Source organism: Oncorhynchus kisutch, linkage group LG6 (assembly GCF_002021735.2).
Source record: "Oncorhynchus kisutch isolate 150728-3 linkage group LG6, Okis_V2, whole genome shotgun sequence".
Classification (NCBI taxonomy): Eukaryota; Metazoa; Chordata; class Actinopteri; order Salmoniformes; family Salmonidae; genus Oncorhynchus; species Oncorhynchus kisutch.
This window is the reverse complement of record NC_034179.2, coordinates 2,249,600-2,269,139: the sequence shown is the minus strand read 5'-3', so window position 1 is coordinate 2,269,139 and position 19,540 is coordinate 2,249,600. Positions and strand designations below refer to the sequence as shown.

Genomic DNA, 19,540 nt, shown 5'->3' with positions numbered 1-19,540 from the left:
TCTAGTCTCGTCTAGTCTGGTGGAGTATAGTCTACTCTAGTCTGGTGGAGTCTAGTCTACTCTAGTCTGGTGGAGTCTAGTCTAGTCTGGTGGAGTCTAGTCTAGTCTAGTCTGGTGGAGTCTAGTCTAGTCTGGTGGAGTCTAGTCTGGTGGACTCTAGTCTACTCTAGTCTGGTGGAGTCTAGTCTAGTCTGGTGGAGTCTAGTCTACTCTAGTCTGGTGGAGTCTAGTCTACTCTAGTCTGGTGGAGTCTAGTCTGGTAGAGTCTAGTCTGGTGGAGTCTAGTCTAGTCTACTCTAGTCTGGTGGAGTCTAGTCTAGTCTGGTGGAGTCTAGTCTAGTCTGGTGGAGTCTAGTCTGGTGGAGTCTAGTCTGGTGGAGTCTAGTCTAGTCTAGTCTGGTGGAGTCTAGTCTAGTCTGGTGGCGTCTAGTCTAGTCTGGTGGAGTCTAGTCTAGTCTAGTCTGGTCTAGTCTAGTCTGGTGGAGTCTGGTCTAGTCTAGTCTAGTCTGGTCTAGTCTAGTCTGGTCTGGTCTAGTCTAGTCTAGTCTGGTGGAGTCTAGTCTAGTCTGGTGGAGTCTGTAAGTAACCACATTGTGGGCTTGTTACAATACGTAAATCATGACAGATTTGACAAAAATCTATTTTGTTAGATCAGATTGTTGAATGTGTTCCAGTCTGGTCAATAAAACATCTGTGTTCCATTGACTCATTTAACGCAACTATGCAGATATACAGGAAGTTATGACGTCATCCAGACACTGCTAGTGATTGGCCAGCATGGATATGGCCGAACTCTGTTCCCTCCTTTTCATCCAATGACCAATAGCAGCAGCCTTGTTTGCAGTCCGTTCCTTCTCCTCTGAATTGCAGTCTCTATTCTGCAGAATGCCAATCTATCTATACCCTCTTCATAAACAGTCTAAAACAGTTTATAATGCCAATCGGTCTATAAAATAATGCCCTGTGATGCTTCTTACAGTTGAAATGAATGAAGGACCATGAGGTCATCAGGTACACAGAAAGGAAAACTATGTGAAAGGTAGAGACCAGAACCTATACCTTATTCGGTCAGTGAAGTTCAGGGGAGGAGGACAGGTATGTTGTTAGTTGGTGCTCCATACTGTACAGTACGTAGTGTTGAGCCTCATAGCCAATCAGATGATGTTAAACTCCAGTGGGAGGAGTCAGTCATTGGTTTCAACATGTCTGTTCGTTGGCAGGCAGCGATCAGGCACGGCACACGTCCCAGATGGCTTGCGGGTAGCATGGTGGATTGTGGGTCGTGTTGTGTGGATGCTGCACCCATCTGTTGGGGGTGTGGCCTGGTGGAGACAAGGGGCCCTATAAGGGCTGAGAGGAGGGGCCAACCTAGGCTGAGAAGAGGAGGGAGGAGGTTAGATAGGAGGAGAGAAGGGGGAAGGAAGCGGACAGAGACAGACCCTGCATAATGACAGAGCTGGCTGATGGATATAGAGAAGGAAGACAGACAGACGGACGGACGGACGGACAGACAGACAGACAAACAATACGAGCCTACAATACGAGGCTACAATACAAGGCTACAATACGAGGCTACAATACGAGGCCACAAAAGCCATCTTCACACCAACTCGTAGAGATCACAGATGGGTTCAGTAGTACTGTGGGTGGATGAGAGTTGGGGTTAGTCAAATCACATCTTGTCACATGCTTGGTAAACAACAGGTATAGACTAACAGTGAAATGTTTACTTAAGGTCCCTTCCCAACAACACAGAGAGAAATAAAATAGAGAAATAATAGAAACGTTACAAAAGTAATAATAAATACCCAATGAGTAACAAAAAGGGAAGAGGAACTAACTATAATATATGTCTCTCTGTCTGTCTGTCTTCTCTATATTCATCACCCGGCCTCTGTCATTATGCAGGGCCTGTCTGTCAGAGAAAGGCATTATTACATGTGATTTATGTGTTGTTCCTCTCTTCCCTTCTCTCTCCTCTCTTCCCTTCTCTCTCCTCCTCTTCCCTTCTCTCTCCTCCTCTTCCCTTCTCTCTCCTCCTCTTCCCTTCTCTCTCCTCCTCTTCCCTTCTCTCTCCTCCTCTTCCCTTCTCTCTCCTCCTCTTCCCTTCTCTCTCGTCTACTTCCCTTCTCTCTCCTCCTCTTCCCTTCTCTCTCCTCCACTTCCCTTCTCTCTACTCCTCTTCCCTTCTCTCTCCTCGATGTGCAGGGGTACGAGGTAATTGAGGTATTGATAGTGCAGGTAGTTATTTGGTTCAGGTTCCTGTTGGTTCCAGACTTGGTGCATCGGTAGTGCTTTCTGTGCTGTAGCAGAGAGAATCGTTTAAGATTTAGGGGGCTGGAGTCTTTGATAACTTTTAGTGCCTTCCTCTGACACCGCCTGTTACAGAGAACCTGGATGGCAGGGAACTCAGCCCCAGTGATGTAGCCAGTCAAGATGCTCTCAATGGTGCAGCAGTATAACTTTTTGAGGATCTGAGGGCCCACGCCAAATTTTTTCAGGCTCCTGAGGAGGAAGAGGTGTTGTTGTGACCTCTTCATGACTGTGTTGGTGTGTGTGAACCGTGATAGATCCTTTTTGATGTGGACTTGAAGCTCTCAACTCCACTACAGCCCCGTCCTTTGTCTTGCTGACACTGCCAGGTGTCTGACCTCCTCCCTATAGGCTCATTGTCATCTGTGCTCAGGCCTACAACCGCCGCGTGATCAGGCCTACAACCGCCGCGTGATCAGGCCTACAACCGCCACGTGGTCAGACCTACAACCGGCGCGTCGTCAGCAAACTTAATGATGGTGTTGGAGTCGGTGTGCGGCCACACAGTTGTGGATGTACAGGGAGTTTGGAGGGGACTAAACACGCACCCCTGAAGGACCCCCGTGTTGAAAGTCAGTGTGGCAGATGCGTTGTTACCTACCCTTACCACCTAGGGGCGGCCCATCAGGAAGTCCAGGATCCTGTTGCAGAGGGAGGTGTTTAGTCCCAGGGTCCTTAGCTTAGTGATGAGCTTTACTATGGTGTTGAATGCTGAGCTATAATAAATGAATAGCATTCTCATGTAGGTGTTTCTTTTGTCCAGGTGGGAAAGGGCAGTGTGGAGTGCAATAAAGATTGTCATCTGTGGATCTGTTGGGGCGGTATGGAAATTGGTGTGGGTCTAGTGTGTTTGGGATGATGGTGTTGATGTGAGCCATTACCAGCCTTTCAAAGCACTTCATGGCTACAGACGTGAGTGCATTTAGGCAGGTTAAATTGGTGTTCTTGGGCACAGGAACTATGGTGGTCTGCTTGAAACATGTTGGTATTACAGACTGGATCAGTGAGAGGTTGAAAATGTCAGTGAAGACACCTGCCAGTTGATCAGCACATGCCCGGAGCAACCGTCCTGGTAATCCATCTGGCCCTGCGGTCTTGGGAATGTTGACCTGTTTAAAGGTCTTTCTCATGTCGGCTACGGAGACCGTGATCACACAGTCGTCTGGAACAGCTGTTGCTCTCATGCATGGTTCAATGTTCCTTGCCTTGAAGCAAGCATAGAAGGCATTTAGCTCTTCTGGTAGGCTCACATCACTGGGCAGCTCGTGGCTGGGTTTCCCTTTGTAGTCTGTAATAGTTTTCAAGCCCTGCTACATCTGACGAGCGTCAGAGCTGATGTAGTAGGATACAATCTTAGTCCTGTATTGATGCTTTGCCTGTTTGGTGGTTTGTCGGAGGGCATAGCATTATTTATTATAAGTGTCCGGATTAGTGTAACAGCTCCTTGAAAGCGGCCTTTAGCTCAGTGAGGATGTTGCCTGTAATCCATGGCTTCTGGTTGGGATATGTACGTACAGTCACTGTGGGGACGACGTCATTAATGCACATATACTCCTCAATGCCATCAGATGAATCCCGTATTCCTGTCTGTTGTAGCGAAACAGTCCTGTAGCTTAGCATCTGTTTCATTGGACCGCTTCGTATTGAACACGTCACTGGTACTTCCTGTTTGAGTTTTTACTTGTTAGCGGGAATCAGGAGGATGGAGTTATGGTCAGATTTGCCAAATGGAGGGCGAGGGAGAGCATTGTACGTGTCTCTGTGTGTGGACTACAGGTGATCTAGTGGTATGGCTTGATTCAACCATATTACATGGTAAATGTGCAATGGTTGGTTGAAATTGCGAGCACTCTTTTTAGAGGTTAGATAAGGATGATAGGTTAGAGTTCAGTTATAAGGGTTAGAGGTCAGTGTTAAGGGTTAGAGTTTAGAGGTCAGTGATAAGGGTTAGAGTTTAGAGGTCAGTGATAAGGGTTAGAGGTTAGAGGTCAAGGCTTGCTCACTTTAGATTGGCATGGACTTCATCTTCACCATTGAGGTTAGTTCCTGTTTTGTCACATTGTCCCGCCTCCGTTGCCTCACCCTATATTGAAAACAAAATTCATATTCGATTCATATTTACATGTGAATAAATGTTTAAATTCACTTGCTATAGAAACTGTGTATTACAGTGTGTGTGATTTAGACTAGGATAACAGGTATAAGGATCTTATTATATGAGATAGAGGACACCAGGACCAGATAAATGGTATATTATCTCACCACATGAGGACCGATAGAGAGGACACCAGGGCCAGGATGATACCAGCGAACAGGGCCAGTAGAATCAGCAGACTGCCACCATCATCCTCTGAGCCTAGAGTAGACAGAAGAGAGAAAACAGTTCTAGAATACATTCTGTTCTCCTATCCACTGGATCAGACCACACAGCGTACAATGCTCTGTGTTTTGGATTTGTTTTTCATCATTATTATTATTTTCTAAAGCACATTTCGGTGTGAAGCTTTACAAATGAAATGTATTTTCATTACAAATGAAATGTATTTTCATTACAAATGATTACTAGAACAGTTAAAGAAGAGTTAGATCTGTGGTTGAAGAGTTAGATCTGTGGTTGAAGAGTTAGATCTGTGGTTGAAGAGTTAGATCTGTGGTTGAAGAGTTAGATCTGTGGTTGAAGAGTTAGATCTGTGGTTGAAGAGTTAGATCTGTGGTTGAAGAGTTAGATCTGTGGTTGAAGAGTTAGATCTGTGGTTGAAGAGTTAGATCTGTGGTTGAAAAATGATGACTGATGTACAGTACCAGACAAAGGTTTTGGACACACCTACTCATTCAAACGTTTTGGAAAAGAATTCCAGGTGAAGCTAGTTGAGAGGATGCTAAGAGTGTGCAAAGCTGTCATCAAGGCAAAGGGTGACTACTTTGAAGAATCTCCAATTTAAAATATATTTTGATTTTTTAAAACCTTTTTTGGTTACTACATGATTCCATGTGTTATTTCATAGTTTTGATGTCTTCACTATTATTCTACAGTGTAGAAAATAGTACAAATAAAGAAAAAGAGAGACTGATGTATAGAGAGAGACTGATGTATAGAGAGACTGATGTATAGAGAGAGACTGATGTATATAGAGACTAATGTATATAGAGAGACTGATGTATATAGAGAGACTGATGTATATAGAGAGACTGATGTATAGAGAGAGACTGATGTATATAGAGACTAATGTATATAGAGAGACTGATGTATATAGAGAGACTGATGTATATAGAGAGACTGATGTATATAGAGAGACTGATGTATATAGAGAGACTGATGTATAGAGAGAGACTGATGTATATAGAGAGACTGATGTATAGAGAGAGACTGATGTATATAGAGACTAATGTATATAGAGAGACTGATGTATATAGAGAGACTGATGTATATAGAGAGACTGATGTATATAGAGAGACTGATGTATATAGAGAGACTGATGTATAAAGAGAGACTGATGTATATAGAGAGACTGATGTATATAGAGACTAATGTATATAGAGAGACTGATGTATATAGAGAGACTGATGTATATAGAGAGACTGATGTATATAGAGACCGGTGTATAGAGAGAGACTGATGTATAGAGAGAGACTGGTGTATAGAGAGAGACTGATGTATAGAGAGACTGGTGTATAGAGAGACTGATGTATAGAGAGAGACTGATGTATATAGAGACTAATGTATATAGAGAGACTGATGTATAGAGAGAGACTGATGTATAGAGAGACTGGTGTATAGAGAGACTGATGTATAGAGAGAGACTGATGTATATAGAGACTAATGTATATAGAGAGACTGATGTATAGAGACACTGATGTATATAGAGAGACTGGTGTATATAGAGACTGGTGTATAGAGAGAGACTGATGTATAGAGAGAGACTGGTGTATAGAGAGAGACTGATGTATAGAGAGAGACTGGTGTATAGAGAGAGACTGATGTACAGAGAGAGACTGATATATAGAGAGACTGGTGTATAGAGAGACTGATGTATAGAGAGACTGATGTATATAGAGACTGGTGTATATAGAGACTGGTGTATAGGTAGAGACTGATGTATATAGAGACTGGTGTATATAGAGAGTGGTGTATAGGTAGAGACTGATGTATATAGACTTATGTATATAGAGAGACTGGTGTATATACAGAGACTGGTGTATAGAGAGATTGATGTATATAGAGAGACTGATGTATAGAGAGAGACTGATGTATATAGAGACTAATGTATATAGAGAGACTGATGTATATAGAGAGACTGATGTATAGAGAGACTGATGTATATAGAGAGACAGGTGTATATATAGAGAGACTGATGTATATATAGAGACTGGTGTATAGAGAGACTGATGTATAGAGAGACTGATGTATATAGAGAGACTGATGTATAGAGAGACTAATGTATATAGAGAGACTGATGTATATAGAGAGACTGATGTATATAGAGAGACTGGTGTATATAGAGAGACTGATGTATATATAGAGACTGGTGTATAGAGAGACTGATGTATATAGAGAGTCTGATGTATATAGAGAGTCTGATGTATAGAGAGACTAATGTATATAGAGAGACTGATGTATATAGAGAGACTGATGTAAATATAGAGACTGCTGTATAGAGAGACTGATGTATAGAGACACTGATGTATATAGAGAGACTGGTGTATAGAGAGACTGATGTATAGAGATAGAGTAATGTATATAGAGAGACTGATGTATATATAGAGACTGGTGTATATAGAGACTGATGTATACAGAGAGACTGATGTATATATAGAGACTGATGTATATATAGAGACTGGTGTATATATAGAGACTGGTGTATATAGAGGAACGGGTGTATAGAGAGAGACTGATGTATACAGAGAGACTGGTGTATAGAGAGACTGATGTATATAGAGACTGATGTATATAGAGACTGATGTATATAGAGACTGATGTATAGAAAGACTGATGTATATAGAGAGACTGAAGTATATATAGACTGATGTATAGAAAGACAGATGTATATAGAGAGACTGAAGTATATATTGACTGGTGTATAGAGAGACTGATGTATAGAGATACTGATGTATAGAGAGACTGAAGTCTATATAGACTGGTGTATAGAGAGACTGATGGATATAGAGAGACTAGTGTATATAGAAAGACTGAAGTATATATATACTGGTGTATATATAGACTGATGTATAGAGATACTGATGTATATAGAGAGACTGATGTATAGAGAGAGACTGATGTATATAGAGACTGATGTATATAGAGAGAATGATGTATATAGAGAGACTGATGTATAGAGAGACTGATGTATATAGAGAGACTGATGTATAGAGAGAGACTGATGTATATAGAGACTGGTGTATAGAGAGAGACTGATGTATATAGAGACTGGTGTATATAGAGAAACTGATGTATATAGAGAGACTGATGTATAGAGAGACTGGTGTATATAGAGACTGGTGTATAGGTAGATACTGATGTATATAGAGACTGATGTATATAGAGACTGGTGTATATAGAGACTGGTGTATAGGTAGAGACTGATCTATATAGACTTATGTATATAGAGAGACTGATGTATATAGAGAGACTGATGTATAGAGAGAGACTGATGTATATAGAGACTAATGTATAGAGAGACTGATGTATATAGAGAGACTGATGTATAGAGCGACTGATGTATATAGAGAGACTGATGTATATAGAGACCGGTGTATATAGAGAGACTGATGTATAGAGAGAGACTGGTGTATAGAGAGAGACTGATGTATAGAGAGACTGGTGTATAGAGAGACTGATGTATAGAGAGAGACTGATGTATATAGAGACTAATGTATATAGAGAGACTGATGTATAGAGAGAGACTGATGTATAGCGAGACTGGTGTATAAAGAGACTGATGTATAGAGAGAGACTGATGTATATAGAGACTAATGTATATAGAGAGACTGATGTATATAGAGAGACTGATGTATAGAGACACTGATGTATATAGAGAGACTGGTGTATAGAGAGAGACTGATGTATATAGAGACTGGTGTATAGAGAGAGACTGATGTATATAGAGACTGGTGTATAGAGAGAAACTGATGTATATAGAGACTAATGTATATAGAGAGACTGATGTATATAGAGAGACTGGGGTATAGAGAGACTGATGTATATAGAGAGACTGGTTTTAGAGAGAGACTGATGTATATAGAGACTGGTGTATAGAGAGAGACTGATGTATAGAGAGAGACTGGTGTATAGAGAGAGACTGATGTATAGAGAGAGACTGGTGTATAGAGAGACTGATGTATATAGAGACTGATGTATAGAGAGAGACTGGTGTATATAGAGAGACTGATGTACAGAGAGAGACTGATATATAGAGAGACTGATGTATATAGAGACTGATGTATATAGATAGACTAATGTATATAGAGAGACTGGTGTATATAGAGACTGATGTATATAGAGAGACTGGTGTATATATTTGTTTGGCCCTGTCCGGGGGTGTCCTCGGATGGGGCCACAGTGTCTCCTGACCCCTCCTGTCTCAGCCTCCAGTATTTATGCTGCAGTAGTTTATGTGTCGGGGGGCTAGGGTCAGTTTGTTATATCTGGAGTACTTCTCCTGTCCTATTCGGTGTCCTGTGTGAATCTAAGTGTGCGTTCTCTAATTCTCTCCTTCTCTCTTTCTTTCTCTCTCTCGGAGGACCTGAGCCCTAGGACCATGCCCCAGGACTACCTGACATGATGACTCCTTGCTGTCCCCAGTCCACCTGGCCATGCTGCTGTTCCAGTTTCAACTGACCTGAGCCCTAGGACCATGCCCCAGGACTACCTGACATGATGACTCCTTGCTGTCCCCAGTCCACCTGGCCATGCTGCTGCTCCAGTTTCAACTTCCACCTGACTGTGCTGCTGCTCCAGTTTCAACTGTTCTGCCTTATTATTATTCGACCATGCTGGTCATTTATGAACATTTGAACATCTTGGCCATGTTCTGTTATAATCTCCACCCGGCACAGCCAGAAGAGGACTGGCCACCCCACATAGCCTGGTTCCTCTCTAGGTTTCTTCCTAGGTATTGGCCTTTCTAGGGAGTTTTTCCTAGCCACCGTGCTTCTACACCTGCATTGCTTGCTGTTTGGGGTTTTAGGCTGGGTTTCTGTACAGCACTTTGAGATATCAGCTGATGTACGAAGGGCTATATAAATACATGTGATTTGATTTGATTTTTAAATATAAAGACTGGTGCATATAGAGAGACTGATGTATACAGAGAGACTGATGTATAGAGAGAGACTAATGTATATAGAGAGACTGATGCATATAGAGAGACTGATGTATATAGAGAGACTGATGTATATAGAGAGACTGGTGTATAGAGAGACTGGTGTATAGAGAGACTGATGTATATAGAGACTGAAGTATATATAGAAACTGAAGTATATATAGACTGATGTATAGAGAGAGACTGGGGTATAGAGAGAGACTGGTGTATAGAGAGAGACTGGTGTATAGAGAGAGACTGGTGTATAGAGAGAGACTGGTGTATAGAGAGAGACTGATGTATAGAGAGAGACTGGTGTATAGAGAGAGACTGGTGTATAGAGAGAGACTGGTGTATAGAGAGAGACTGGTGTATAGAGAGAGACTGATGTATAGAGAGACTGATGTATATAGAGAGACTGATGTATAGAGAGAGAGGCTGGAGTACTGTATGTGTATCCTGTTAACTAGATGAGTTGAAGTTTTAACTTCCCTCTGGAGGGAAACACAGGTAATGCCAGTCAAATAGAGCGTTCACACAAACATGAATGTTACTGAGAGAGCTACACACATCAGACACCCATATGTGGACTGTGGAAGTTGAACCTTTTATTTTCATAGTTGAGTTTTGTTCTGTACAATGTTTTGTGTGATGAAATAAAATAAAACAACTGTGTTTCCACAAGATGGAGGACATCTGGCAACAGCAGATAAAAAAACATCTGGCAGGACAGCAGAGATCTGATACTAAATATTTAATCAAAGCCCTTTCTCTCTCTCCTTTGCTCTCTCTCTCTCAATCTCTCTCTCTCCCCCTCCCTCCCTCTCTTTTCTCTCTCCCTCCCTCTCTTTTCCCTCCCTCCCTCTCTTTTCTCTCTCCCTCCCTCCCTCCCTCCCTCTCTCCCTCCCTCTCTTTTCTCTCTCCCTCCCTCTCTTTTCTCTCTCCCTCCCTCCCTCTCTCCCTCTCTCTCTCCCTCCCTCCCTACTCAGCACTCTCTGCCATTGAAAACAGAAAGAGAATCCAGCAGGTAGAAAGAGGAGCAACGACGTACATCAAGACCAGGGTGTGTCCTGTCCAGGGGGTGTCCTGTCCAGGGGGTGTCCTGTACATCACGCTGCTCTGGTTCAGACTAGGCTAACTGACTAGTGGCTGTCCAGGGGGTGTCCTGTACATCACGCTGCTCTGGTTCAGACCAGGCTAACTGACTAGTGTCCTGTCCAGGGGGTGTACTGTACATCACGCTGCTCTGGCTCAGACTAGGCTAACTGACTAGTGTCCTGTCCAGGGGGTGTCCTGTACATCAAGCAGCCCTGGCTCAGACAAGACAACAGGAGATAGACTAGTGTTCTGCTACAGAAACAGGAGATAGACTCCTGTTCTATGTGACGTTCTGGCTCAGACAAGTCTTACTGCTACAGAAACATGAGATAGACTCCTGCTATATGTGACGTTCTGGCTCAGACAAGTCTTACTGCTACAGAAACAGGAGATAGACTCCTGCTCTATGTGACGTTCTGGCTCAGACAAGTCTTACTGCTACAGAAACATGAGATAGACTCCTGCTCTATGTGACGTTCTGGCTCAGACAAGTCTTACTGCTACAGAAACAGGAGAGAGACTCCTGCTCTAATTGACGTTCTGGCTCAGCCAAGTCTTACTGCTACAGAAACAGGAGAGAGACTCCTGCTCTAATTGACGTTCTGGCTCAGACAAGACAACAGGAGATAGACTAGTGTCCTGCTACAGAAACATGAGAGAGACTCCTGCTCTATGTGACGTTCTGGCTCAGACAAGGCATACTTACTCTCTGACTTGGTGTTGGCTGTAGAGGCGTCTGCGTCCGTGTCGTTGTAGTCGACAGGGAATGTTTCTTCAGTAGGCTTGGCAGTACTACCTGTAGGACAAAGACTAGACCTGTTAACAACACCTCAGACCAAGTAACTGTAGTGAGAAAGTAGAGTCTATTCAACCGCTGTGCTGGGTTTAATAAAGGTCCAGTTGTAGACAATGTCTAAAGTAAAGGAAATCACCATGCAGCCAAGCAAACCAACACTGGTTCTGTGATAGTTCCCAGAACATCCGTTAGGTTGAGGCAAATGTTCTCATAACACAAAAAACTGATGATACAATGTTTATATAAAATATTCACCTAATGTTGCAAGAATGTTCTCAGAACACATTTAGTCTGTTCTTATAAGGTTCTCAGAACACATTTAGTCTGTTCTTATAGGGTTCTCAGAACACATTTAGTCTGTTCTTATAGGGTTCTCAGAACACATTTAGTCTGTTCTTATAAGGTTCTCAGAACACATTTAGTCTGTTCTTATAAGGTTCTCAGAACACATTTAGTCTGTTCTTTAAAGGTTCTCAGAATGTTTCATTACGTTGTGTTTACAGTTTGTAGGGAACATTGTGGGGACATCAGAGAAGATAAACTGTCCAGTTGTGTGGATGATTATACAATCTTTATTTTAGGGTGCAACAAACATTCACCTGATGTTACAAGAACGTTCCCAGAACACATGTTTTACGTTCTTTAGATATTCCTAAAATATTTATTGGCAGCTTCATTAAATAGTACCCGCAAAACATTGGTCTCAACGTCACCAGTGAAGAGGTGACTCCGGGATGCTGGCCTTCTAGGCAGAGTTGCAAAGAAAAAGCCATATCTCATACTGGCCAATAAAAAAGTTGGGCAAAAGAACACAGACAAATTTCTGCCTAGAAAGCCAGCTTCCCAGAGTCGCCATTTCACTGTTGAGACTGGTGTTTTGTGGGTACTATTTAATGAAGCTGCCAGTTGAGGACTTGTGAGGCGTCTGTTTCTCAAACTAGACACTCTAATGTACTTGTCCTCTTGCCTAGGCAGTTTGAGCAGTTCTGTGAAGGTAGTACACAACATTGTACGAGATCTTCAGTTTCTTGGCAATTTCTCGCATGGAATAGCCTTCATTTCTCAGAACAAGAATAGACTGACGAGTTTCAGGAGAAATGTATTTATTTCTGGCCATTTTGAGCCTGTAATCGAACCCACAAATGCTGATGCTCCAGATACTCAACTAGTCTAAAGGCCAGTTTTATTGCTTCTTTATTCAGTGCAACAGTTTTCAGCTGTGCTAACATACAATGGGGAGAACAAGTATTTGATAACCTGCACAATCAGCAGTGTTTCCTACTTACAAAGCATGTGTTTTAAGTATTTGATACATCAGAAAAGCAGAACTTAATATTTGGTACAGAAACCTTTGTTTGCAATTACAGAGATCATACTTTTCCTGTAGTTCTTGACCAGGTTTGCACACACTGCAGCAGGGATTTTGGCCCACTCCTCCATACAGACCTTCTCCAGATCCTTCAGGTTTCGGGGCTGTCGACGGGCAATACAGACTTTCAGCTCCCTCCAAAGATTTTCTATTGGGTTCAGGTCTGGAGACTGGCTAGGCCACTCCAGGACCTTGAGATGCTTCTTACGGATCCACTCCTTAGTTGCCCTGGCTGTCTGTTTCGGGTCGTTGTCATGCTGGAAGACCCAGCCATGACCCATCTTCAATGCTCTTACTGAGGGAAGGAGGTTGTTGGCCAAGATCTCGCGATACATGGCCCCATCCATCCTCCCCTCAATACGGTGCAGTCGTCCTGTCCCCTTTACAGAAAAGCATCCCCAAAGAATGATATTTCCACCTCCATGCTTCACGGTTGGGATGGTGTTCTTGGGGTTGTACTCATCCTTCTTCTTCTTCCAAACACGTGAGTGGAGTTTAGACCAAAAAGCTCTATTTTTGTCTCATCAGACCACATGACCTTCTCCCATTCCTCCTCTGGATCCTCCAGATGGTCATTGGCAAACTTCAGACGGGCCTGGACATGCGCTGGCTTGAGCAGGGGGACCTTGCGTGCGCTGCAGGATTTCAATCCATGACGACGTAGTGTGTTACTAATGGTTTTCTTTGAGACTGTGGTCCCAGCTCTCTTCAGGTCATTGACCATGTCCTGCCGTGTAGTTCTGGGCTGATACCTCACCTTCCTCATGATCATTGATGCCCCACGAGGTGAGATCTTGCATAGAGCCCCAGACCGAGGGTGATTGACCGTCATCTTGAACTTATTCCATTTTCTAATAATTGCGCCAACAGTTGTTGCCTTCTCACCAAGCTGCTTGCCTATTGTCCTGTAGCCCATCCCAGCCTTGTGCAGGTCAACAATTGTATCCCTGATGTCCTTACACAGCCCTCTGGTCTTGGCCATTGTGGAGAGGTTGGAGTCTGTTTGATTGAGTGTGTGAACAGGTGTATTTTATACAGGTAACGTGTTCAAACAGGTGCAGTTAATACAGGTAATGAGTGGAGAACAGGAGGGCTGTGAGAGCCTGAATTCTTACTGGTTGGTAGGTGATCAAATACTAATGTCATGCAATAAAATGCAAATTAATTACTTAAAAATCATACAATGTGATTTTCTGGATTTTTGTTTTAGATTCTGTCTCTCACAGTTGAAGTGTACCTATGATAAAAATTACAGACCTCTACATGCTTTGTAAGTAGGAAAACCTGCAAAATCGAGAGTGTATCAAATACTTGTCTCCCCACTGTACATATTTAATGGAATAGTCTTCATTTTTCAGAACAAGAATAGACTGACAAGTTTCAGAAGAAAGTACTTTCTTTCTGTCCATTTTGAGCCTGTAATTGAAGCCTCAAATGCTGATGCTCCAGATACTCAACTAGTCTAAAGAAGTTGTATTGCTTCTTTAATGAGAACAACAGTTTTCAGCTGTGCTATCATAATTGCAAAAGGGTTTTCTAATGATTAATTATCCTTTTAAAATGATAAACTTGGATTAGCTAACACCACGTGCCATTGGAACACAGGAGTGATGGTTGCTGATAATGGACCTCTGTACTCCTATGTAGATATTCCATAATAAAATCTGCCGTTTCCAGCTACAATAGTCATTTACAACATTAACAATGTCTACACTGTATTTCTGATCAATTTGATGTTATTTTAATGGACAAAAACAAGGACATGTCTAACTGACTCCAAACTTTTGAATGGTAGTGTATCTGTGAGTTGTATTGAGTTCAGAGAGGCCTCACATATCTGCGAGTTGCGATTTACAGATACAGTGGGGCAAAAAAGTATTTAGTCAGCCACCAATTGTGCAAGTTCTCCCACTTAAAAAGATGAGAGAGGCCTGTAATTTTCATCATAGGTACACTTCAACTATGACAGACAAAATGAGAAAATAAAATCCAGAAAATCACATATTGTAGGATATTTAATGAATTTATTAGCAAATTATGTTGGAAAATAAGTATTTGGTCACCTACAAACAGGCAAGATTACCAACTACTCTTCCTGGGGTCATGAAACATGACATAAGACATGACATAAGAACATTATTAGTCCAGGACTGAAATACATTTAAAATGTCACACAGTCTACGTATCAGTGTCATGTCCACAATGATGAAGCAGCAGACCAAGCAATGTTGAGAGGAGGACACTATACCTTCATTCATTAACAGGTAATAAGGAGATGGAATCTATTACTTGTCATTGGTGATATTTCCATGTTGGGATAGTTGTTCACTTAATGGTTATCACTAGTTCCTCTACAATGTAAACAAACATCTGGTGCTTGGTGGAATGTCAAGTGATGCAGCAGACAGCTGCCTTTGGATTGGGACACAGCCAAAGTCATCTGGATAGCCCTCCCTGGCAAGGGGGGAGTCACTGGGCAGCAGTACGCAATGTACCCTGGACTGGACAGGCAGAAAAATAGGAAAAAAAATTGTCACATTTCAAATGTCTCCAGGTATGAATATCACAAAAAAATATGATCACTAACTAGGTTTCCATCCAATTGGTGACAGATTTTCATGTGAATATTAAAGAATGTGCATAAAGAATATATGACTTGTTGCAGATACAAATCAGCGGCAACTACATGTACTTTTAAGCTGAAACCCTAGACTCACTCCAATTCACATTCCACCCAAACAGATCCACAGATTACGCAATCTCAATCACACTTTCCCACCTGGACAAAAGGAACACCTTTGTGAGAATGCTGTTCATTGACTACAGCTCAGACTTCAACACCATAGTGACCTCAAAGCTCATTGCTAAGATAAGGACCTCTCTCTGCAACTGGATCCTGGGCTTCCTGACGGGCCGCCCCCAGGTGGTAAGGGTAGGGAACAACACATCTGCCACGCTGATCCTCAACACGGGGCTCCCCAGGGGTGCGTGCTCAGTCCCCTCCTGTACTCCCTGTTCACCCACAACTGCATGGCCAGGCACAACTCCAACACCATCATTAAGTTTGCTGACAACACAACGGTGGTAGGCCTGATCACCGGTGATGATGAGTTAGCATATAGGGAGGAGGTCAGAGACCTGGCCAGGTGGTGCCAGGACAACACTCCTCCATGGCCTGCGTACACACACATGTGTGGGATGCTCTGGATTGACGTGTATGACAGCATGTTCCAGTTCCCACCAATATCCAGCAACTTCGCACAGCCATTGAAGAGGAGTGGGACGACATTCCACAGGCTACAATCAACAGCCTGTTAAACTCTACATGAAGGAGATGTGTCGTGTTGCATGAGGCAAATGGTGGTCACACCAGATCAAATCAAATTATTTGAAATAATATTTTTTTTTTGTATTCTAATGTTATGTAAGACCTTCATAAAGACAACTAATGATTTTTCTTCCGATATCATGAAATGATTTTATTAGACTGTTAGAATGTCATTGGCAGGAAGTGTACAAAATTGGCTTTAGGCCTACGTTTTTCACTAGGCCTTTGTAAAATTATACAAAACATATCCTTGAACATATCTAAACAAACAAACTATTGTAGTTATATTTTAAATTGATATATTTCCACTAAATATTCTTCATTTATGCACTATTTATCAAGCGTTGGAGATTATGTTTGCACACCTTGTGGGTTGATATGCATCTGATGCGTATACTAAAGGGGACACCCTGTAATGTTCTCAACGTTCTTTAACAGGCTGAAAGGCCAGGAGGTTCTAGTGTTAAACAACTTAGACCAGCTGTTCTGTCAACAATATTACAACATCAAAGGACTGTTTTGTGCACCCTGATACATGACAGCACAAACGGACAGTTGTACTGTTCTGGGAACCTATCTCTTGTCATATTCCCACGACGTTCCTACATCCGAAATACATGTTTTAGGAACTTTTAAAGAACATCACTGTCCTAAGAACATTCTTGTAACGTCATGTGAATGTTTTTTTCACCCTAAAATAAAGATTGTATAATCATCCACACAACTGGACAGTTTATCTTCTGTGATGTCCCCACAATGTTCCCTACAAACTGTAAACACAACGTAATGAAACATTCTGAGAACCTTTAAAGAACAGACTAAATGTGTTCTGAGAACCATATAAGAACAGACTAAATGTGTTCTGAGAGCCTTATAAGAACAGACTAAATGTGTTCTGAGAACCATATAAGAACAGACTAAATGTGTTCTGAGAGCCTTATAAGAACAGACTAAATGTGTTCTGAGAACCTTATAAGAACAGACTAAATGTGTTCTGAGAGCCTTATAAGAAGACTAAATGTGTTCTGAGAACCATATAAGAACAAACTACATGTGTTCTGAGAACCTTTAAAGAACAGACTACATGTGTTCTGAGAACCATTAAAGAACAGACTAAATGTGTTCTGAGAACCATATAAGAACAGACTACATGTGTTCTGAGAACCTTTAAAGAACAGACTAAATGTGTTCTGAGAACCTTATAAGAACAGACTAAATGTTTTCTGAGAACCATATAAGAACAGACTAAATGTGTTCTGAGAACCTTTAAAGAACAGACTAAATGTGTTCTGAGAGCCTTATAAGAACAGACTAAATGTTTTCTGGGAACGTTCTTGCAACATTAGGTGAATGTTTTATATAAACATTGTATCATCTTCAGCACGACTGGACAGTTTTTATGTTATAAGAACATTTTCTGCAACCTAACGAATGTTCTGGGAACTATCATAGAAACATTTTAGGTTTGCTGGGAACATTTTGGTGAAAACATTCCAAGGATATTTGATTTAAAACATGAATAAAAACATATATATATATGTGATCAAAAACATTATTTGAATGTTTTTTGGGATGTTATCATTCTACTGTTAGATAAAACCCAAACTAGCGCTGAATGGAAATCTTAGCTAATGTTCTGGGAATGTTCCAGGTTTGCTGGGTCCTGGTCAAAGTAGTGCACTATATAGGGAATAGGGTTCTGGTCTAAAGTAGTGCACCATAGGGTTCTGGTCTAAAGTAGTGTACTATATAGGGAATTGGGTTCTGGTCTAAAGTAGTGCACCATATAGGGAATCGGGTTCCATAGGGTTCTGGTCTAAAGTAGTGTACTATATAGGGAATTGGGTTCTGGTCTAAAGTAGTGCACCATATAGGGAATCGGGTTCCATAGGGTTCTGGTCTAAAGTAGTGTACTATATAGGGAATAGGGTTCTGGTCTAAAGTAGTGCACCATATAGGGAATAGGGTTCCATAGTACTCTGGTCTAAAGTTGTGCACTATATAGGGAATAGGGTTCTATAGGGCTCTGGTCTAAAGTATTTTACTATATAGGGAATCGGGTTCTATAGGGTTCTGGTCTAAAGTAATGTACTATATAGGGAATAGGGTTCTATAGGGCTCTGGTCTAAAGTAGTGCACTATATAGGGAATAGGGTTCCATAGGGCTCTGGTCTAAAGTAGTGTACAATATAGGGAATAGGGTTCCATAGGGCTCTGGTCTAAAGTAGTGTACTATATAGGGAATAGGGCTCTGGTCTAAAGTAGTGCACTATATAGGGAATAGGGTTCCATAGGGCTCTGGTCTAAAGTAGTGTACAATATAGGGAATAGGGTTCCATAGGGCTCTGGTCTAAAGTAGTGCACTATATAGGGAATAGGGTTCCATAGGGCTCTGGTCTAAAGTAGTGTACAATATAGGGAATAGGGTTCCATAGGGCTCTGGTCTAAAGTAGTGCACTATATAGGGAATCGGGTTCTATAGGGCTCTGGTCTAAAGTAGTGCACTATATAGGGAATAGGGTTCCATTTGGGACACAAGGGTATTCTCACCAATCCATGGACAAGCCTGCAGTAGGGGGCTCCAGTCACTCCACTGGCTGTCTGGGTTGATGTCGTCCTGGGCTCTCACCTGCAGCTGGTGGGCGTGGCCTGCTAGGGCATCAGTTATCAACAGGGGGCTGGACTTAGACTCCACCTGGAGGGGGAAGAGAATGAGTGGAGAGAGCAGAGAGGGAAAGAGATATAGGGGAGGGGGTGAGAGAGATATAGGGGGAGGGGGTGAGATAGAGATGTAGGGGGAGGGGGTGAGATAGAGATATAGGGGGAGGAGGTGAGAGAGATACAGGGTGAGGGTGTGAGATATAGATATAAGGGGAGGGATAGGGAGAAAGAGGGGAGAGAGAGATAGAGGGAGGGGGTGAGATAGAGATATAGGGGGAAGGGAGAGATAGAGATATAGGGGAAGGGGTGAGATAGAGATATAGGGGGAGGAGGTGAGAGAGATACAGGGTGAGGGTGTGAGATATAGATATAAGGGGAGGGATAGGGAGAAAGAGGGGAGAGAGAGAGATAGAGGGAGGGGGTGAGATAGAGATATAGGGGGAAGGGTGAGATAGAGATATAGGGGGAGGGGTGAGATCGAGATATAGGGGGAGGGGTGAGATAGAGATATAGGGGAGGGGGAGAGAGCGATAGAGATGGAGGGGGTGAGAGAGATATATAGGGGGAGGGGGTGAGATCGAGATATAGGGGGAGGGGGTGAGATAGAGATTTAGGGGAGGGGTGAGATAGAGAAATAAGGGGAGGGGTGAGATAGAGAAATAAGGGGAGGGGTGAGA

At 42.3% G+C, this 19,540-nt stretch overlaps 1 protein-coding gene across 2 annotated transcripts in view; it reads right to left on the bottom strand.

The window, feature by feature from the left end:
- Window positions 1-497: 497 nt before the first annotated feature.
- Window positions 498-19,540, bottom strand: part of il11ra (interleukin 11 receptor subunit alpha) — a 123,015-nt gene continuing 103,972 nt past the window's right edge. Inside the window, exons 8-12 of one of the 2 annotated variants that reach the window (XM_031826001.1) lie at window positions 18,753-18,897; window positions 11,416-11,505; window positions 4,576-4,669; window positions 4,317-4,396; window positions 498-1,373 (exon numbers count right to left, since the gene is read on the bottom strand). In XM_031826001.1, coding sequence (XP_031681861.1) covers window positions 4,318-4,396; window positions 4,576-4,669; window positions 11,416-11,505; window positions 18,753-18,897 — 408 coding nt within the window. In that variant the 3' untranslated portion in view covers window positions 498-1,373; window position 4,317. Of the gene's footprint in view, window positions 1,374-4,316; window positions 4,397-4,575; window positions 4,670-11,415; window positions 11,506-14,882; window positions 15,376-18,752; window positions 18,898-19,540 lie in introns of those variants that run through there. The other variant, XM_031826003.1, reaches the window with a different exon arrangement.